This window comes from Xyrauchen texanus, chromosome 28 (genome assembly GCF_025860055.1).
Source record: "Xyrauchen texanus isolate HMW12.3.18 chromosome 28, RBS_HiC_50CHRs, whole genome shotgun sequence".
In the NCBI taxonomy this organism is placed as follows: Eukaryota; Metazoa; Chordata; class Actinopteri; order Cypriniformes; family Catostomidae; genus Xyrauchen; species Xyrauchen texanus.
Genome location: NC_068303.1, coordinates 1,962,328 through 1,985,341, shown reverse-complemented (window position 1 = coordinate 1,985,341; position 23,014 = coordinate 1,962,328). Strand labels below are relative to the sequence as shown.

General features: G+C 43.1%; 1 protein-coding gene across 1 annotated transcript in view; it reads left to right on the top strand.

Annotated features, from left to right (window-relative positions):
* The window catches only part of arhgap39 (Rho GTPase activating protein 39), a 58,578-nt gene that overhangs the window by 23,856 nt on the left and 11,708 nt on the right, over positions 1-23,014 (top strand). The window contains exons 2-8 of the mRNA XM_052095281.1: positions 5,420-5,806; positions 7,395-8,511; positions 12,832-12,996; positions 15,608-16,007; positions 16,903-16,976; positions 17,824-18,023; positions 19,529-19,620. Of these exons, the coding sequence (XP_051951241.1) occupies positions 5,420-5,806; positions 7,395-8,511; positions 12,832-12,996; positions 15,608-16,007; positions 16,903-16,976; positions 17,824-18,023; positions 19,529-19,620 (2,435 nt within the window). The remainder of the gene's footprint in view (positions 1-5,419; positions 5,807-7,394; positions 8,512-12,831; positions 12,997-15,607; positions 16,008-16,902; positions 16,977-17,823; positions 18,024-19,528; positions 19,621-23,014) is intronic.

Here is a 23,014-nt window from a genome sequence, read left to right as displayed (position 1 = left end):
TCTATCTCTCTCTCCCTCTCTCTATCTCTCTCTCCCTCCCTATGCCTCTCCCTCTCTCTATCCCTCTCTCCCTCTCCCCCTCTCTCTCCCTCCCTCTCTCTCTCTCTCTCCCTCCCTATCTCTCTCCCTCTCTATCTCTTCCTCTCTCTCTGTCTCTCCATCTCTCTATCTCCCCCTCTCTCTATCTCTCTCTCCCTCCCTATGCCTCCCTCTCTCTCTCTCTCCCTCCCTCTCTCTATCTCTCCCTCTCTCTATCCCTCTCTCCCTCTCTATCTCTCCCTCTATCCCTCTCTCCTCCCTCTCTCTCTCTCTCTCTCTCCTCCTTCTCCCTCTCTCTCTCCCTATCTCTATCTCTCCATCTCTCTATCTCCCCCTCTCTCTATCTCTCTCCCTCCCTATGCCTCCCTCCCTCTCTCTCTCTATCCCTCTCTCCCTCTCTATCTCTCCCTCTATCCCTCTCTCTCCCTCCCTCTCTCGCTCTCTCTCTCCCTCCTTCTCCCTCTCTCTCTCCCTATCTCTATCTCTCTCCCTCTCTCTCTCTCTCTCTCCCTCTCTCTCTCTCCAGTTCTTGCTGTTGTCCTCTGTCTTTTACCATGCCATTTAAAATGTAAACATGGATGTCAGCAGTTGCTGTTAAATACTTTCAAATGTAATTTTAGCCACCAGAGACACTGTGCTAGTTAAAAAACTCTTGTCATATGTGGATCGTTTAGTCTGTCGTATAGTCACAGTAATAAATAGAAAACTGCTCTGTCGTTTATCTGTTGGAAGAGAGATGAAGGACATGAAGATAGAGAGATAAAATAGTGACCTACAACAGGGGGTTTCAACCTGTACAAACCCCCAAAATTAAACCAGCTCAATTTTCTCAATGACACTTAAGGTTACACTTTATATTACAGTGTAATTACACTAATAACAACATGTGCTTAGTAAAGGGAAAGGGTTTGGATTAGGGTAATTATGCATAATTTACTGTCATTACTGTAGTTAAAACATGTAACATGTTTAACAAGGACACTGTGACCACACTTTAATGATGACTTTCATTAAAACATCAACTACTGTATCATTATTGCATTATTTCATGCTTATCAGATCAATATTTACATTATTAAAAAAATTGTAAACACTCCAAAAAATATTTTTGCATATTTAAAAAAAATAAAGAATAATTTTATTTAATTTTTTTGTTTATTTTTTCTCCCCAACATGGAACGGGCAATTCCCAATGCACTCAAAGTCCTCGCGGTGGCGCGGTTACTCGCCACAATCCGGATGGCGGAGGACGAATCTCAGTTGCGTCTGAGACCGTCAATCCGCGCATCTTATCACGTGACTTGTTGAGCGCGTTACCACGGAGACTCGCAGCATGTGGAGGCTCATGCTACTCTCCGTGATCCACGCACAACTCGCCACACGCCCCATTGAGAGAGAGAACCACTAATCACCACCACGAGGAGGTTACCCCATGTGACTCTACCCTCCCTAGCAACCGGGCCAATTTGGTTGCTAAGGAGACCTGGTTGGAGTCACTCAGCACGCCCTGGGGGATGGGGGCAATCTGGAGCCTATTGTAAATCAGCAGCACTTCTCCATTGGTGATGGAACGGGTTACGTAGCTACATGGTGGTTTTACGTAACTCCTGTTTATTTGAGGACGCATTTAAACATATAGAGAAGATTACTAAGTTTACGATACTACCCCCAAGACGACAGGTAGCATAGTTACATTATGCATAAACCATTTAAAGTGGTTTATCTTGCCAAGTACTATAAACTAAAACCGTGTAATCCCTTATTAGCATTGGTGTAGCAGATATTTGCATTTATATTATGTTTACGTCTTGATTAAGAATCACGCCGGTTTAAATAACAGATACAGCAGCGATCTTCCTAACTAAGTGAATGACTTTAATGCCCTTGAATGACCTTTTCCGCCGTGGAAACACACAGAACAGTGAAAAACCACTAAAGGTTTCTGGCTGTCAGGAGAGAGAGGTGGTTTGAAACACATATGCGATGTGACTCGCCCATGTATAAAAACATCTGGTTGTTCACTCTGCATAACGTAAACTTTACTATTCCCTAATGGCACTAGCATACGGACGTTTAGGAGCTCAAAAATAACAATGCGACACACACAACCAGATTTCACCGCATGGCTATTATCATCATGCATGTGAATTTACATGTTTATGTGCATATACTGTGGGAATTGATCATTGGATTTGCATGCATGTGGATATATAAATGTGTAAGTTGAATCTGTACACCCAACCAGGTAGCAACTGTGACCTGGCCCTTTAAATCTTCAGTGCGTAATTTCTGTGCCACTAGTGTCGAATGGCAGTCACAGGAGGTCATTTTCATACAGAAGTCATCACCTGCCATTATTTCCAATGTTTCCCCCCTGCAGTTTCTTTGAACACCCAGTGAATGGCAGACGCTCGTTTGAGTGACAGCCTTAAATCTCACCTCGTGAGTACTGGCACCTTGTAAAGGGCGTCTTTGTAAAGTGCGGGCAGTAATTGCTGCAGATGGCGTGCAGTTAAAAGCAATGCAGCAGAGAGCCTGTCAATCAATAGCAGTGCATCTGCTGTGACTCCGCCCATAAGATCACAAGCAAAAATCGCTTAAGGTGGGAACATTTAAATTAGATCTGCATCTTCAAATAAACTCCTTTCGCCCGGCTGAATGCTTTGTTTGGGTGAAATGTATTTTAAATATGTTAATATATAGATATAGATGTTTAATATACATAGAGTGCAGAATGATTCACAGTATGTAGCACAAAAGCTTGTAGGCTTGTCGAGGTAATTGTGGTGAAAATTGAATCTTGAGTGTGCTGTTATGAATAGACACTGATGCACCGTTATCTGAAGATGCATTAAGGCGTCTGTACGTATTGAAATTCTGAAGAGTGGAGTCCGATCATATGCTTTAACTCGTTCAGACGGATGATCCAGACTGATCACATTACCCAGCGTCCCCTCTGACCAGCTTCCCAAAAATGCTTTCAGCAGGATTTGAGCGATCAGGTTATCTGGGATTAGAGCAGATTAGATTTGATTATGAGATCAGAAGAAATGTACTATGAGATTAGAGGGGCTGATTATGACACCGAGAGATGCATGTGTGCGCATACACAATCAAAACTAAATCTGAACACAAACATTGAGCAAATATCATTAATGCAAATATCTAGCTTAATTAACTGTTGTTTTTTTTAGCATGAAACGAAATGAACATACATTTGATTTCAAAATGTTTTTTCAGCACATATTTGTTTGTTAATCATTTTTATTTAATGTATAGTTTGAGTAACTACAGTTAGTGCAGTGTGTTCAGCTGTACTTGGACCAATTCCATAACCACCCCATTTGAAATTGCAAATCAATGCCCAAGCAACCACGGAGATCACCCTAGCAACCACTCAGAACACCTTTGAAAATGTAACGCAGTGTCCTAGCAACCAGATACCAGTGCCCTAGTAACTAGCAAGAACTCCCTAGCAACTAGAGGTAGACCGATATATCGGTTTTACCAGTTAATCGGTGGTAATAGTTGCTTTTTGGAACTATCAGTTATCGGAAATATTATATGGCAGTAGGTGCTGATAGTCTTTTGTCATTACAAAATAAGAGTTCCCGTTGTGTTTCAGGCTTGTTTTTACTTAAAAATCCTTTTCTGGTCATTATTGGGATTTTGGTTGAATAATAAACTGCATCTGGGATTGTATTTATTTTGGACTCTTTGCCTGCCATATTAAAGAATTATTAAATTTTTTTGACATTCTATAGATCGATTTTAAAAATTATTGGCCGATTAATCGGTTATCATCTTTTTCCACCACCTTAGTTATCGGCATCGTCAAAATCCACTATCAGTCGACCTCTACTAGCAATCGTTCAGAACACCTTTGAAAATGTAAAGCAATGTCCTAGCAACCAGATACCAATGCCCTAGTAACCAGCAAGAACTTCCTAGCTACTAGAGGTAGACCGATATATCGGTTTTACCGATTAATCGGTGCTGTTAGTTGCTTTTTTCAACTATCAGTTATCGGAAAAATTATATGGTGATTGTTGCCGATCGTGTTTTATCATTTCATCATATCAAAATAAGAGTCCTCATTGTGTTTCAGGCATGTTTATACAAAAGTCCTGCATTATGCACACAATTTTCATTTATTCTGAATATTATTAGGATTTTGGTTGAACAATAAACTGCATCTGGAATTTTATTCATTTTGGACTCTTTGCGTGCCATAGTAAATAAAGAATAAGAAATGTTTTTTTACATTCAATAAATCGATTTTAAAAACTATTGGCCGATTAATCGGTATTTGCTTTATCCTCCACCTTAGTTATCGGTATTGGCAAAATCCACTATCGGTCGACCTCTACTAGCAACCGATCAGAACACCTTTGAAAATGTAAAGCAGTGTCCTAGCAACAAGATACCAATGCCCTAGTAACCAGCAAGAACTCCCTAGCAACTAGAGGTAGACCGATATATCGGTGCTGTTAGTTGTTTTTTGGAACTATCAGTTATCGGAAAAATTATATGGTGATAGTTGCAGATCGTGTTTTATCATTTCGTCATTTCAAAATAAGAGTCCTCATTGTGTTTCAGGCATGTTTATATAAATCGGTTTCTATAAATCGATTTTAAAACCTAACGGCCAATTAACCGGTTATCTGACTTTTCCACCACCTTAATTATCGGTATAAAAAATCGGTGGCAAAATCCACTATCGGTCGACCTCTACTAGCAACCGCTCAGAACACCTTTGAAACAGGAAGTCAATGCCCTTACAGAGAACACCCAAGCAACCAGATAGCAATGCCCTAGAAACCACCCAGAACACCATAGCAACTGCTGAACAACATCTTTCTGACCATTTTTAAATCTAATTTTAATAGTTTATTTAACAGATACATTTATTCAGAGCAACTTACAACGGTGGCGTAGTGGCTAAAGCACATAACTGGTAATCAGAAGGTTGCTGGTTTGATCCCCACAGTCACCACCATTGTGTCCTTGAGTAAGGCACTTAACTCCAGGTTGCTCCGGGGGGATTGTCCCTGTAATAAGTGCACTGTAAGTCACTTTGGATAAAAGCGTCTGCCAAATGCATAAATGTAAATGTAAATGTTATATCTACACTATACACACCAGACTAGAATATTTGCTACTTCAACATCTATACACAGCCTTACTCACACTTAACACACAAACACATGGTGCGTGATTCATAGCAGAGTTTGTGTGTATATGATTCTTATGCAACATGTCTGTCATGATGACTCTATATGGCCTGTAATTAATTCTGGATGTCCGTCTCCTTATACTGGCTTTCTTTTATCATATACATTAATGTTGAGTATAAAGTCTTTTTTGTGTGTTTCTTTAGGTTGGAATGGGTGGAAATTATCGAGCCACGCACTCGAGAGCGCATGTACGCCAACCTGCTGACGGGCGAGTGTGTTTGGGACGCCCCGGCGGGTGTACAAATCAAGCGCAGTGGGCAAGATCAGTGGTGGGAGCTCTTCGACTCCAAAACGTCCCGATTCTACTACTACAACGCTTCTACCCAGTGCACGGTTTGGCACCGCCCGCACAGCTCTGACATCATCCCCCTCGCCAAGCTCCAAACGCTGAAACAGAACACGAACGCGGCTCCACCCGCTGCTACGACGACCAGTGCCTCGGCTGACAGCAGCCCCGCCCGAAGCGCCGTGAGCACAACATCATCGCAAGAGCAGGAGGAGAAAACGTCAGCCAGCGAGGAGGGAGAGAGGTTACACATACTTATATTGTAATGTTACACATACTTTATATTCCCAACGGGAACGCAGAAAAGAGAAAGGAAGGGTCGTGAAATGATTTCGTGTGACAGAGAAGGAGGTGCAGGCTAAGCAAATGAAAGGAGAGAGGTGCATAGAATGTGTAAATTGATTTGAAGGTTGGATATCCATGAATAATTAATTTCCAGAGGAAAACACTGTTCAATTTGTAGTGGGTCTCTCACTTGTGAAAGAGACAGTGAGAGAGATAAGTTTCTCTCCAGCTTTTAATCCGGCTACTCAAGGAACCCACAGACTCACACTTGGCTGTGTAATCCAGTGTGGTCATGGGGAGATTTCGGAAGGTCGTTGCAGCCAAGCCCTGAATTGATTTTACACACTTCTTTGTCTTTCACATTTCAATTGTGCCAAACAACAATTTGGGATCTCTTGACTCATTTAAACTAACATTAACATTTAAGTTTACATCGCCGCATGCATCGGGCGCGCGGGCTTCCCTCGATATCTGTAACTCACGGTAGATCTTTAAGGTTTTAAAAGTTATCGTACAAAATTAGTTCGTCTATGGGATAAATTAATGGGAATTTTACTTCCGGAACCAGACTGTTGTGCTCTATTGTAACTAATATTTTGACCAAAATATTTTTGAAACGATTTTACCTTATTTTTATTACAATGCAGTTGTAGTTAAAGTATCTAAATGTGCTCAGGCTACTATTTTTTCATAAACATGCTAGCAATGTCTAGCTAAGTGCTAAAAGATCATGTTAGCAGTGTCTAGCTAAGTGCTAAAACATGCTAGAAATGCCTAGCTAAGTGTTAAAACATGGTATCAACATGGTAGACACATGCTAATGACATGTTAAAACCGGTTATCAATGCCTAGCTAAGTGCTAAAACATGGTAGCAACATGTTAACAACACGTTACCAACATGTTAAAACAGGTTAACAATGCCTAGCTTAGTGCTAAAACATGTTAGCAACATATTAAAACATGCTAACAATGTCTAGCTAAGTGTTAAAACATGCTAAATCGTGTTAGCAGTGGCTAGCTAAGTGTTAAAGCATGCTAGCAATGCCTAGCTAAGTGCTAAAGCATGTTAGCAACATGTTAACAACACGTTACCAACATGTTAAAACAGGTTAACAATGCCTAGCTTAGTGCTAAAACATGTTAGCAACATATTAAAACATGCTAACAATGTCTAGCTAAGTGTTAAAACATGCTAAATCGTGTTAGCAGTGGCTAGCTAAGTGTTAAAGCATGCTAGCAATGCCTAGCTAAGTGCTAAAGCATGTTAGCAACATGCAACCAGCATACTAAACATGCTAACAATGTCTAGCTATGTGTTAAAACATGTTTTTAATATTCTAGAAACTTGCTAAAACATGCTAGCAACATGCTAAAACATGCTAGCAATGCCCTGATAAGTGTTAAAACATTTAAGTTTACATCATTTTCGTTTGATAAAGACAGCACAAATGTTTGCTGATAAAGTAAAATTCCTGTTGATAAATATCAAACCGAAAATGCACGGAAAATTCCTAAATTCTGTAAGTAAATCTGTTCTCTCGCTCAGGTTCAGATGGGGTACTGGGGCCAGAGAGAGGATGCTCATCAAGGTGTCGGATCGAGAACCCAGTTTTCTGTCGCAGGGAAACGGATATTCAAGTTCGTCTCCACGCTCCAGACGATCATCCAGCAATGCCCCTTCGGACCCCGAAGCCACGGCCCATTCCCTGTCTGAACGTGGCCAAACGCAATCTCCGTTCATGAAGCGTACGGAGCTGGGTGGCACTCAGCGTCGTTGCTCGGGGGACTCCCAGCCATCGTCCCCTCGTTATGCTTACGAACCTCCCCTCTACGAGGAACCGCCCTCGGAATTCCATTCCCCGCCTATTTATGAGGAACCACCTGACATGCATTGCGATCCGGCCTTTTATGGTTCTGATAGGTCACCTGCACGCAAACCAGGCATCTACCACTCGCCCAAGCAAAACCAGTCTCCGTACGGTCAGCTAGTGTTGACGAGACAGCGGAGCGCCACGCCCGAAAAGACGTCCAACCAAGGAGATCGAGACTATAGCTCTGCTGGGAGGGACAGCAGCTCTGGTGGGCGGGATTATAACACTGGTGGGCGGGAGTATAGCGTGGCGGGGCGGGAATATGTTAAGCAGCTAGTTTACGTTGAGCAGTCAGGCTCCTCCCCTCGGTTTAGGACGACAGAGCGTCTACTTAGCTACGGGGCTAGTTCAAATAGTTTGTCAGCCGGATTGTCGTACGGTGGCTCCTTCACGCTACAGCACAGCCACGATGTCAACGGTGGCAATCGAAAACGGAAGAATCGTAAGCCATCTCTTCCGGGAGGGGAGGGGGACAGCTTGGGAGCGGGACTCGGGGCGATAATCACGCAAGCTCGATTGGCTTGGGAAGCCCAGCAGATGTTACATCAGCGAGGGGGTGTGTCCTCCGACCAGGGAGGGAAGGATGGGTACGAAAGCGATGGGGCCACGCCCCTGCCTCTGCCTGGGCCGGTGATGCGGGCATTCAGCGAAGACGAAGCCCTTGCGCAACAGGATGTGCACTGGAAGCGTGTAACCCTGGACAGATTGGCGTTTCCTCAAGCGCTGTTAGAAAAGAGTTTATCTGTGCAAACCAACCTGGCATCACCGGAACCCTACCTTCACCCATCGCAGGTAATATACAAAGACACGTTGCATCAGAAACCGTCAACATTGCCAAGATTCGCAAATTTATGCCACTGCAACTGATGGGCGATAATTGCCAGATGTCTTCTGAAACTAAGGTATTATTCCAAGAGTAGGGCCACATTACGATTCATATTGCCATTTATTATAGGTGTTGCAATACACCGCAACTCTCAATGCATCATGATTTATTGGCGGTGCTTGCTAAGGAAAATATTATTACTATTGCTTCATTCTGCAAAGTTTATGCTTCAGACTGAATGATTCCTCAATGATTCCAGTTTGTTAGAAGAGGTGTGCTACTACTTTTCGAAAGCAATCAGACTTGCGTCAAAAAAGGTGAAAAAATACCATAGACTTGCATTAATAGAGAGAGATATTATAGAGACATGGGGTTGCACTCTTATGACTTGAGCCAATACCCTAGCAACCACCTAGAACACCCTAGCAACTGGACAGCAATACTCTTGGAACCTGCCACAACACCCTTAGTGTGTGCATGCACCATTCACATTTTCTCAAATAAAGTCAAAGTAAGTGTACTGAGTCTAGACTATAATATAAGAGTGCACTGTTATTATACTCTGCTATATTGCTGTGCAATAGAAAAGGTGAAACTGTGGGGGTTTTGAATGCATTAGAGTTTCATGTCCGTAATGAACTGGATTCCTCAGAGGGTGTTTTTGTGGGCAGCATTAAGTTGAACTCTTGAGCTCTTTCAGCCCAATATAATGAGCATTTAAATGTCCTGTCACCCTGCTAGAATCGTGCCTGAACTGCTTGTTAAATTCTGCCAGTGATGTTAATTGGGATGTCTGACCTTAAGATGCCGGTTACCTAACCAGAATATCTTTGTTGTGGGTATATGGGACTCTGTGGGGTCGCAGTCTGCTGCTAAACGGTTCTGCTCCATTTGTTGATAATCATTGTCAAACATACAGTGTTACCAGTCGAAATTACAGTATTTAGCCACAAAAACAGGTATGTGGGCTTGTAATGATGTTGATACATTGTTTATCATCTGGAGTGCATGCATCGGGCGCGCGGGCTTCCCTCGATATCTGTAAATATATCAGTAGTTTAAGGTTGAATTGACCAATTCAATTATGTTATTCATGGTAGCACACGTTCGCTCAGACACGTTTTGAGGGTTTTTGGCCGTGGTTCTCTGATTGGTGGATCTTTCTCTGATGCACCATGGGTAATGTAGTTGTTTACATGTATTCCGGTATCAAACACAATTTTAAACAATGAAGTTGAGATAACACAGACAGATGGTTTCGACAGAAGCATATACCATCGGTGAACAACCTCGTAGCTCATGGTAGATCTGTCTTTAAAGTTTTATAAGTTATCGTTGAAAATTAGTTCGTCTATGGGATAAATTAATGGGAATTTTACTTCCGGAACCAGACTGTTGTGCTCTATTGTAACTGTGATATATTGACAAAAATATTTTTAGAAACTATTTGACCTTATTTTTATTACAATGCAGTTGTAGTTAAAGTTTCTAAAAGTTTTCAGGCTATTATTTTTTTCATAAACATGCTAGCAATGCCTAGCTAAGTGTTAAACCTGCTAGCAACATGCTAGCAATATCTAGCTAAGTGCTAAAAGATGCCATCAACATGCTAAATCATGTTAGCAGTGTCTAGCTAAGTGTTAAAACATGCCAGAAATGCCTAGCTAAATGCTAAAACATGGTAGCAACATGGTAAAAACATGCTAATGACATGTTAAAACCGGTTATCAATGCATAGCTAAGTGTTAAAACATGGCAGCAACATGTCAACAACACGTTACCAACATGTTAAAACAGGTTAACAATGCCTAGCTTAGTGCTAAAACATGTTAGCAACATATTAAAACATGCTAAGTGTTAAAACATGCTAAATCATGTTAGCAGTGGCTAGCTAAGTGCTAAAGCATGCTAGGAATGCCTAGCTAAGTGCTAAAGCATGTTAGCAAAATGCAACCAGCATGTTAAACATGCTAACAATGTCTAGCTATGTGTTAAAACATGTTTTTAATACTCTAGAAACTTGCAAAACCATGCTAGCAACATGCTAAAACATGTTAGCAATGCCTAGATAAGTGTTAAAGCATGCTAGCAACTTGATAAACATGCTAGCTATGCCTAGATAACTGCGAAACCTCAAAGTTTGTCTACAAATACTAGTTATTTTTATTATTATTATTTTAGAAAGACTAGCTACAATGACCTAATCACAGTTATGAGGAGCCGTTTATGGTCTAACCTGTGCTTACATGCTGGGGTTAAATTGGGATTTTTGAGGTCAAATGTAAAATCTGGGTCCTGAACTGATATCAGCTGAGAACCTCTCGTGATTCAGTAGCGTTCAGTAGCGTTTAGCGATTCTGTGTTGAGGGATTTCATTATTTGACAGTAAAGATAATAAAAGCACAGTTTGTTATTCATAAAAATACATATCAGCAGGGCCGGTTAGAGCTCTCCTGTCAGTGTTTGGGAATGTTTCAGCCTCATTTATCCATGCAGACTTTTGGCAGACATACATTTATCTAGCAGTACTTGCACACTTCCTTTCACACAGACACGCCCTGCTGTTAGCATATAAATAATTCAGAATGTGCTGTTTTAAGGCTCTTCACTGAGTTACTCTTATGTAAGACATCGTGTCATAGACTCCACACACAATAACCATGTAAAACTGCTCTAACAACCGCAATGTACTAACAACCGCTCAGAATACTCTAAAAACTATATAGCACTAGCAACCACCCAGAGCACCTCAAAGCCGCTCATTTGCTCAATTATACACTGTGTGTGGTGTTTTTTTACTGTTTTATCATCCAGCAGGTCAAAATCAAAATCTAATGATCTCTTAGTAAAGTAACAGCAAACCTCTCCTCAACAAGACGTGATTTGAGGGATCAATCATATCTGGGGCACAAACAATCACAATTGGTTACCACATAGTTACCACATAGCTATGTGTTAACAACCAATAAGAACACCCTGGCAACCATATACCAACAAGCTAACAACCACTCAGAACACCCTAGCAACAAGATAGCAATGTGCTAACAACCACTCAGAACACCCCATCAACCACATAGCAACATGCTAGCAACCAATAAGAACATCCTAGCAACCACATAGCAATAGCTACAACCATTCAGAACACCCTAGCAACCACATAGCAACGCATTAAAACCACTCAGAACAGCCTACAAACCAAATAACAATGTGCTCATTACAACCACTCAGAAGACCCTAAAAACAATATAGCTATGCACTAGCAACCACCCAGAGCACCCTAGCAACAACATAGCTACGTACTAATAACAACTCAGAACACCTTAGCAACCACATAACAACATGCTAACAACCACTCAGAACAGCCTACAAACCACAAAACAATGTGCTGAATACAACCACTCAGAACACCATAAAATCAAATAGCAATGCACTAGCAACCATCCAGAGGACAATGGCAACCATATAGCAACATACTAACAACTGCTCAGAACACGCTAGCAACCACATAGCAATGCGCTAACAACCAGTAAGAGCACCCTAGCAACCACAGAGCAACACATTAACAACTACTCAGAATACCCTAGCAACCACATAGCAACATGCAAGCAACTGCTCAGAACACACTAGCAACATGCTAACAACTACCAAGATCACCCAAGCAACCACACAGCAACACGCAAGCAACTGCTCAGAGCACCCTAGTTTAACATGAGCCAGCTGGTACGTGATAGCTGCACAGTGTTTAAACCTCACTCCCCTGGCCTCAAGAGGTGCACTAGCGACTGACGCTAGAGGCTGTAGCCTTTATCCTCCCTGTTAGTGCGTCCACCTCCCATGATGGCTGACACTGGTTCGAATCCAGCTCGGTGCGGGTCTAGCAGGACAGGTTACACTAGCAACCACCTAGCAATGTGCTAACAACTACCCAGATCACCCTAGCAACCACATAGCAACCCGCAAACAACCGCTCAGAACCCTCTAGCACTGGCACTCAATTCTAGTATGTTATTAATATATTGTATATGGCGTTTGTTTTATTTTGTGTACATGCTTGTTTAACTTACAATTTGAATATGTTTAATTCATAATCACTGTTACCAATTGGCACTTTCACAGCAAGAAAATTTTTCCTTTATCAGTATTTTTGTCTTTGTCAATTTCAAAGAATTAGAAATTGTATAATTGTATAATCTTGACTCTGTCCTGAGGTAGAAGCAGTTTTAATATCTGCGCTTCCTGAATGCTCCTGTTTAACATCACCATACAATGTTTTCTTTCTTCCTCAGTCGGAAGATCTCGGAGCATGTTCTCAGTTTGAGGCTAGTCGGAATGCTCGGAACATGATGCCCAGCGCGAGCTGTGGCGTTTTCCCAGAATTCACGCTTCGCAAACCATCCTCAGAAACAGACATCGAGAACTGGGCATCCAAACACTTCAACAGGCACACACAGGTATATACGGTCCTCACATGAAAGCCTAGAGTCTGCTTATATAAGTTATTTCATGTAATCATTACTTTGATTCAGAACTGATTAAGCTCATTGCTACAGCACTGCTACTACTAGTTTGATTGACAATGCAGTGAGAGAATATTGAGATTTTGTTTCCAAAGTAGAGAAAACATTTTTACTAAAAGATTTATACACAAAGCTGACTTTCAGTAGGGAGGAAAGCCCAATAGGCTTTGCGTTCCCTCCCAATAGGCTTTGCGTTCCCTCCCAATAGGCTTTGCGTTCACTCCCAATAGGTTTTGTGTTCCTTCCCAATATGCTTTGCGTTCACTCCCAATAGGCTTTGCGTTCCCTCCCAATAGGTTTTGCGTTCCTTCCCAATAGGCTTTGCGTTCCTTCCCAATAGGCTTTGCGTTCACTCCCAATAGCCTTTGCGTTCCCTCCCAATAGGCTTTGCGTTCCCTCCCAATAGGCTTTGCGTTCACTCCCAATAGGTTTTGTGTTCCTTCCCAATATGCTTTGCGTTCCCTCCCAATAGGTTTTGCATTCCCTCCCAATATTTTTTTTCGTTCCCTCCCAATATTTTTTGCGTTCACTCCCAACAGGCTTTGCGTTCCCTCCCAATAGGCTTTGCGTTCCATCCCAATAGGTTGTGCGTTCCCTCCCAATAGGTTTTGTGTTCCTTCCCAATATGCTTTGCGTTCACTCCCAATAGGTTTTTGTGTTCCTTCCCAATAGGCTTTGCGTTCCTTCCCAATATGCTTTGCGTTCCCTCCCAATAGGTTTTGCGTTCCTTCCCAATTGGCTTTGCGTTCCTTCCCAATAGGCTTTGCGTTCACTCCCAATAGGCTTTGCGTTCCTTCCCAATATGCTTTGCGTTCACTCCCAATATGCTTTGCGTTCCCTCCCAATAGGTTTTGCGTTCCTTCCCAATTGGCTTTGCGTTCCTTCCCAATAGGCTTTGCGTTCACTCCCAATAGGCTTTGCGTTCACTCCCAATAGGCTTTGCGTTCCTTCCCAATATGCTTTATGCTCCTCCCAATAGGTTTTATGCTCCTCCCAATAGGTTGTCGTTCCTCCCAATAGGTTTTTCCCTCCCAATAGGTTGCGTTCCTCCCAATAGGCTTTGCGTTCACTCCCAATAGGTTTTGCGTTCCCTCCCAATAGGTTTTGCGTTCCCTCCCAATAGGTTTTGCGTTCCCTCCCAATAGGTTGTGCGTTCCCTCCCAATAGGTTTTGCGTTCCCTCCCAATAGGCTTGTGCGTTCCTCCCAATAGGTTGTCGTTCCTCCCAATAGGTTGTACGTTCCTCCCAATAGGTTTTGCGTTCCCTCCCAATAGGTTGTGCGTTCCCTCCCAATAGGTTGTGCGTTCCCTCCCAATAGGTTGTGCGTTCCCTCCCAATAGGTTGTGCGTTCCCTCCCAATAGGTTTTGCGTTCCCTCCCAATAGGCTTTGCGTTCCCTCCCAATAGGTTTTGCGTTCACTCCCAATAGGCTTTGCGTTCCCTCCCAATAGGTTGTGCGTTCCTCCCAATAGGCTTTGCGTTCCCTCCCAATAGGTTGTGCGTTCCCTCCCAATAGGTTTTGCGTTCCCTCCCAATAGGCTTTGCGTTCCCTCCCAATAGGTTGTGCGTTCCCTCCCAATAGGTTGTGCGTTCCCTCCCAATAGGTTGTGCGTTCCCTCCCAATAGGTTTTGCGTTCCCTCCCAATAGGTTGTGCGTTCCCTCCCAATAGGTTTTGCGTTCCCTCCCAATATTTTTTGCGTTCCCTCCCAATAGGTTGTGCGTTCACTCCCAATAGGCTTTGCATTCCCTCCCAATATTTTTTGCGTTCCCTCCCAATAGGTTGTGCGTTCACTCCCAATAGGCTTTGCGTTCCCTCCCAATAGGCTTTGCGTTCCCTCCCAATAGGTTGTGCGTTCCCTCCCAATAGGTTGTGCGTTCCCTCCCAATAGGCTTTGTGTTCCTTCCCAATAGGCTTTGCGTTCCCTCCCAATGGGTTGTGCGTTCCCTCCCAATATTTTTTGCGTTCACTCCCAATATTTTTATTACAGTAACCATATTTTAGCTGTAATATACGTAGTGAAACCATAGTGATAATACAAACGAAAACTAAGGTAATAAAAATCATATTTTTGTGATTATCATGGTTTTACTATGCAAATACCATTGTTTATCTATGGTTTTCTAACCATATTCATTTTATTGTAATATTGTGGTGACAAAAAAAGGTTACATTCGGTAACATTAGTAAACAGCATTAGTGAACATGAACTAACAACGTACTGTCCCCATATGAGGACAAACATTTGTAGGCAAACTGTTTGCTGTTCTAGACAGCAATGTCGTCCAGGTCTCAGGAGGTTAAAAACACATTAATTTAGCTACTTTTATGCCTTTCATCGTCACTAGAACAGTGTTTTCTTCATCGAAAAAGGAAACTTTGGAAAACTATGAATTTCGGAAACTGAAAATTTAGTTTTTAACAAAAAAACAGAGACTTACGAAAACGCTCTCCATTGGAAAAACATGACGTTAAAAAACTACAAAAACAGTTATGTAGAGTTATATGGGCGTGGCCTGAGGTAACTGCACCTCCTCTGGCTTCCAGGGTCTGTTTAGGAGGAAGGTCTCCATTGCTAACATGCTAGCATGGAGCAGCGAGCCCATCAAGAAACCAATGATCGTGACGGCAGACCGGACCGTCAAACGCGAAGCCGTGGACCTCTTTAAACTCATCCAGACGTACATGGGGGACCGGCGAGGGAAAGTCGACCCGCTGGCGGTGGCTCTGGAGGTGGCCGTGAGGGGCTGGAGCTGTCAGGGACTGAGAGATGAGCTCTACATCCAGCTGTGCCGACAGACCACCGAGAACTTCCGTTACGACAGTCTCCAGAGGGGCTGGGAGCTCATGGCCATCTGTCTGGCTTTCTTCCCTCCCACCCCTCGATTCCACAGCTACCTGGAGGGCTACATCTATAGACACATGGACCCACTGAACGACACCAAGGGTAAGACACAGAACAACACACCCAATGCCCAAACTCTAACTTCATTTTGAGTAAATTAGTGCTTACAATGCATGTCAAAGGGGTACAAACTTCCAAGCTTCACAAAGTGAGTCCGAAAGACTTGAGTGGTTTAATCCATACCTTCTGAAGTGATATGAAAGCTTTGGGTGAGACGCCAACGCATGCGCAATACAACTGTAAGTTCTCGCGAGAACGTGGAGCGCATATGCGTCAAGCGCAAAGACGCGTGAATGAGCATCTCTCATGAACCTGCGAAGGAGAGCTGGGCAGAAGTGAAGATTTCAGGACTGAATTTATGCTTCGTTTCTCACCCAAAGCTATCATATCCCTTCAGAAGACATGGAATAAACCAAACAATTTTCGAAGTGTGCATCAATGCTATTTCAGCTAATACAGTATTACTCACAACGAGAGTTTGTAGAAAACTTTTGCTTGTATTTATATTCATTTTAGGGTGATTCATTTATCTTGATGCACACTGTGCGCAAATGCAACATGAAGGCTGAAGTATACGCGTGCTGCTACGTCTCACGCACAGTGTGCATGATGCAACTTCCGTCGTTAGCACGGTATGCCTAAACTGTCCACGTGCAGCCAAGTTTCTCTAGACCGTCCAAGTCTGGTACAGTGTACGACAGATGCACGCGCACACAGGATGCGTCCATACGAGCTTGCAATCAAAAGTATACCCTAGCCTTAATGCGCAGAGGGGTTTGTGGCATGAAGACGCAATGTGATGATCTGGTGCTATCCCATTACCCTTGAAGTACATACTTTGCATAGTAGAAGTATGCAAATTGGTACACAGCCTGTGAATGTGTGCTGCTTTAACTGTTCACATTGTCCTGACAAGAGTTGTATTTTTCTGTTGCAGGAGTGGCGATAAGCAGCTATGCAAAATACTGTTACCGTAAACTCCAGAAGGCTGCGCTCACAGGCGCTAAGAAGGTTTGTGGCTTTAACCAATCAGGCTCTCAGTTGATGGATTTCGGTATTAGTGCCTTGTGCTTTTGTGTGAAAGAGGCTTGAGTGTGAAAGTTTTAATTGCTCCAGTTATTGATGCCAGTCACCCACGGAGATTCCAGTCTGTGAAAATGGGTGTTAAAAGGGAGTCTGTGTGTGTGAAGGGAAGTGTATGCCAGGCACACAGCAGGAGAACGCTTGAGCACTGGCTCTACGCCAAAATCTAGTGAGCTGCCTACGTAGGCAACCTTTTAAGGAGTCATTCTGAGACACCTCATATTGGCCAGATTGTTAAGCATCATTCAGGGCTGGACTGGGAAGAGAAATATGCCTGGGATTTTACATAGCAACTGGGCCAACTGGGTATGTGGGTTGAGCCAAAAGGGGGGTAGGGGTGTTCGCTGTCATTTTCTGCATATCGTGGCACCCTTTTGTGATCCCTTCTGCATAACGCGGCGGCTCATTTAAGCTTATCTCGGACCCACCGGCCCGCTCGGTTCTACCGGTGTCCAATCCGCCCCTCATCGCCCCCAAAGTGCGTCGGCACACCGGGAAAATGCCCGGTATGCCAGATTACCAGTCTAGTCCAGCCCTGGCATAATTGCATGTCCCCTTTGTAGAGAAGGCGATCTCAGGATGCATTACGTATGATTATTAATCATTTGGAAGGGAACAGATTTTCGAGTCGCTTATGAGGTTTCGTTTCATTTAGGCTGCTCCCGTTCGAGGCAGTAGACAGTATGGCAGCTTTCTAGGATTTGGAACAGAGCCAGTGTTGTCTAGTTTGTTAATCTGATTAACCGAGTGTGCATGCGTCTCTCTCTCTCTGTAGGGTTTGAACAAGCCCTCGATAGAAGAGATCGCCCATGCTCGCAACGCCATCTTCAGGCCCTCCATGTTCGGTTCGTCTCTGGAGGAAGTGATGTCGATGCAGAAGGAACGTTACCCTGATCGACAGTTGCCATGGGTACAGACCCGGCTCTCAGAGGAAGTGCTGGGCTTGAACGGAGATCAGACGGAAGGCATCTTCAGGTCAGATATGATCCAGAAATATATATTAAATTGGTTTAGAGTTGGGATGCACCGATGTATCGGCTGCCGATATCAATCGGCCAATTATTGACCATATTAAAGGGGTATACGGGAAAGGAGGCGGCGAGATTCGGCTTGGCAATATATATAATAGTTTAATAATCAACTGAAACAAAAACACACAAACATAAACACACAGAGCAGCTGCCTGTAATTCTCTCTCTCTCGAACTGTCGTCACAGGCCGCCTTTATCCCTCGCGTGCGCCCATCAGGCTCATTGAGCTTCTCTGATGCACCATCGCGTGGTCCTCGATCACTCCTCCACCCTCTCAGGCAGACGGCAGCCGCTCCTCCCCGGGCGGACCAGAGTCAGACCGACCCATAATGGTCAGAGCGACCCGTGGGGACACTCCTCCGCCCCTGGCAGCGGCCCTTCCGCTTCAGGAGGTCAGGGAGTCCCTTCCGTCCTCCCCTCGCGGACGGCGGTCTTCCCGATGACTCCGCGTTTCTGGGGACTTCAGGACACTCCTCCTTCCTGGCAGCGGCTCCTTCAGTCCCCACTCGCCCGTGGACTGTGGTCGGGCTACTCCGCCCCCCGGCGGATGGCAGTGGCGCTCCTCTGGGCGGACGGCAGCGTCGAGTACTCTGTGACAGGCATCCCTCCTCCTTCCCAGGTTTCGGCACCAGTGTTAAGGGGTTCAATGGGAAGGAGGAGGCGAGAATGGGCTTGGCATTATAAATAATAGTTTAATAAGCAACTGAACCAAAAACACACAAACATAAACACACGGAGAGCTGCCTCTAATTTTCTCTCTCTCTCGAACTGTCATCCCTCACACGCCCCATCAGGCTGATTGGGGACCGGGCGTGCGTTGTTCCAGCCCAGCCCCGCCCTCCTCCGCTCTTAGTATCGGTATTGGCCAATAGTTTATTTTTGTTGTTAAAATTTGTATCTGTATCAGCCAAAAATGTTCAAATCGTGCATCCTTAGTATAGAGTATTGCTTTGCAAACAATGACTGGATGATATTGCCAAAAATTAAATACAATAAAAATATATATTTATGTAATACTTTGTTGCATGAAGTAAAATGCAACAAAAAAAATTTCATTTTTTAACTTAGTTTAAATATTTGTGTATCGTAAGTAATTTATTGTAATATTGTAAAAGTTTGCAATCAATTGTTTTGACTATTTACTTTGGAAAACAATATAAACAGCAATATCCCTACATATATTTGTACAAGACCAATTTATGAAAAATGCCACATGGAGACTTCCGTGAACGCTGTTTGTGCTACTGAATCAGATACGGCATTAAAGCGTGTCTAAATTCTCTCTTATTTTCGAGTGGCGAGCTAAGTAAGGATTGCGACGTGCTCATTCGGCCGAATAAATGACTGACTTTCTTACTTCCATGGAACTCGAATGGAGGAATGTCCAGTCTGACACTTGTGTGTTATAATGTGTGTGTATGTGTGTTTATGTGTGTGTGTGTTTCTCAGGGTTCCAGGTGATATTGATGAAGTAAACGCACTGAAGTTACAGGTGGACCAGTGGAAGATACCGACCGGCCTGGAAGACCCACATATTCCAGGTATCACGTGATCCTTCGCCCACAATGTTTGTAGTTTAACACACAATTCGATTATGCACTAAACATATGTGCTTCACTAATGATGGGATAGTACAGTGCATACTTCTCAGCACAACTGGTGTGTTCAACTCGTGCTGGAATGGTCGTATTTACGAGTTTAACGCACTTGAACGCCACCACAAAGTCATAATTACGAATGGGAAACATGTTATAATACGTGCATAGGAAAAACATTTTGGCGATGCCAAATCTAGCACCCGGTTTGATGTAGAGATTGATTGAAAGTAATGTCCTGCATCATCCAATCACTGTCAACCATGTTCAAATAAAATGATCCATTATAAATGTTGAATCTATATACTGATGATCATCGTCACACATGTCGAGTGATCCAAACATCATCTGCAGCCTGAAACTGAACTTTTGATCAGATTTTAGGAGTGAACGCACTTAACTGCATAGAGAGATATAGGATGCTCCCTTGCTCCCTATTTAGTGCATGACTTAACCTCCAGTGTGCTGTCTGTCTGCACTGGTCTCAGAACAGTTATAGGAGAGCTATAGGATGCTCCCTTGCTCCCTATTTAGTGCATGACTTATCCTCCAGTGTGCTGTCTGTCTGCACTGGTCTCAGAACAGTTATAGGAGAGCTATAGGATGCTCCCTTCATCCCTATTTAGTGCATGACTTAACCTCCAGTGTGCTGTCTGTCTGCACTGGTCTCAGAACAGTTATAGGAGAGCTATAGGATGCTCCCTTGCTCCCTATTTAGTGCACTACTTAACCTCCAGTGTGCTGTCTGTCTGCACTGGTCTCAGAACAGTTATAGGAGAGCTATAGGATGCTCCCTTGCTCCCTATTTAGTGCACTACTTAACCTCCAGTGTGGTGGCTGTCTGCACTGCTCTCAGAACAGTTATAGAGAGCTATAGGATGCTCCCTTGCTCCCTATTTAGTGCATGACTTAACCTCCAGTGTGCTGTCTGTCTGCACTGGTCTCAGAACAGTTTGAAATACACCTTATTTTCATCCTAACTCCATATAAAGCCTCTGAAAGACACATTTATCAGTTTTTGGATGCACTAATTCACTGACAGTAAATTTTTAAGAATGTATTTATTAATGTTAATGAATAGAATCGTATTGCAACGAGATAACAGAATAAAATATAACAAAATGTATATTAAAATGAAGTGAAATGACCCACAGATGTGTTTAGAGTTGAACACGTGTTTTTCTAGTTTTAAGGAAATATGGTGCTAGTGGACACATACGTGGACATCATGTTTATCCGCGCGCTGATGTGCGAAAAATGAACAGATGTTTTAAAGCAGCATATCAAATGAAACTAGAGACACTCCTCTTTACAACCAATCAGGTTTCAATGGAAACACATAAAGAGGATTCTTACCAGAGGCACTTTTGTTGGTGCTGCTTCTGTAAAAGCGCTTCAAGGAAATCGACGTCATGCTGTTGTGTCACGTGACTCAGTGCGCCAGACGTTTAACCCTTAAATGACAGTCTAGAGTCTTGTGAACAGTATTCAGTCGGTTTTTATTCATTTTAAGTATAGCGAAGCCAAAAGACAACGTCCAGTCATGTGGACATGAGGTCCCACAATGCTAAAAAAGTCACTTACAATGGAAGTCAATGGGGGTCAATCTGTAAACATTAAAATACTCACCGTTTCAAACGTATAGACACATTACATAAACAATATGTTAGTGTGATCACTTACTATTAGCGTCTGTGTTATGTTATGTCCAATTTTTCAACTTTGTTACCATGACGATGTAACGTTTATATATAATTATAAGCTTCACATTTCTGCTTTTAAACCCTCCATAAATTGGCCCCATTGACCTCCATTATAAGTGCCTCACTGGAACCTCAAGTTTTGCTTATTTTAAAGAAAAGCAGGGACGAGTCAAAATTGATTTTGTGAATTGAGCTTAACTTGGAAGATTTCATGACTTGTTTTTTACAATGTAGTTGTGCTAACTGCGATTAGTCCACCTCTGTATCATTGCTGTTACACACACACACACACACACCTGTAGCCACAGGCTTTCTGCAATGCCCCATTTCTCTCTGAATATAAATAGCTTAAACTTCCCACACACAGTGGGCGGACCAACATCTCCACAAGCCTTTTCACAAACACGATATACTGCACCTTTACATGTAGAAAGCAGTTATAAATGATGGTTTATTTCTCTGGGTGATTCTGACTGTAATCTTCCAGTTTCTTGCGTTTCCTATAAATGGACGCATGTTATTTACAGAACTGCTCTCACTCGTTGGCCCATATTCATGAAGTGTGTCCCATTGGATCTGTTCTTGGAAATCTGATTCCAGGTCAGTCCGTGAAAACTAATAAAGCCATTTATTAGCCACTAACACACTTCTGACTTGCCGCTCTTCAACTATAAATACTGACCTGAACTGCATTATTCATTTCACAAACAGGATCAGCAGAAATCTGGGCTACCTCGACAAAAAGTTTACATACACTTTGTTAGTATTTGTTTGCCTTTAAATTGTTTAACTTGGGTCAAATGTTTTGGGGATCCTTCCACAAGCTTCTCACAATAAGTTGCTGGAATTTTGTCCCGTTCCTCCGGACAGAACTGGTGTAACTGAGTCGGGTTTGTCGGCCTCCTCGCTCGCACACGCTTCTTCAGTTCTGCCCATTTCTATCGGATTGAGGTCAGGACTTTGTGATGCCACTCCAATATCTTGACTTTGTTGTCATCAAGCCATTTTGCCACAAATCTGGAGGTATGCTTGGGGTCATTGTCCATTTGGAAGACGCATTTGTGACCGAGCTTTAACTTCCTGTCTGATGTCTTGAGATGTTGCTTCAATATATCCACATAAATATATCCACATCATTTTCCTTCTCGATGATGTCATCTATTTAGTGAAGTGCACCAGTCCCTCCTGCAGCACCCCCACAACATGATGCTGCACCCCCATGCTTCACGGTTGGGACGGTATTCTTCAGCTTGCAAGCCTCAAACCCCTTATTCCTCCAAACATAACGATGGTCATTATGGGCCAACAGTTCAATATCTGTTTCATCAGACCAGAGGACATTTCTCCAAAAGTCAGATCTTTGTCCCCATGTGCACTTGCAAACTGTAGTCTGGCTTTTTATGGTGGTTTTGGAGCAGTGGCTTCATCATTGCTGAGCACCTTTCAGGTTATGTCACTATAGGACTCATTTTGCTGTGGATCTAGATACTCGTCCACCTGTTTCCTCCAGCATCTTCACAAGGTCCTTTGCTGTTGTTCTGGGATTGATTTGCACTTTTCACACAAACTACGTTCATCTCTAGGAGACAGAATGCGTCTCCTTCCTGAGCGGTGTGATGACTGTGTGGTCACATGGT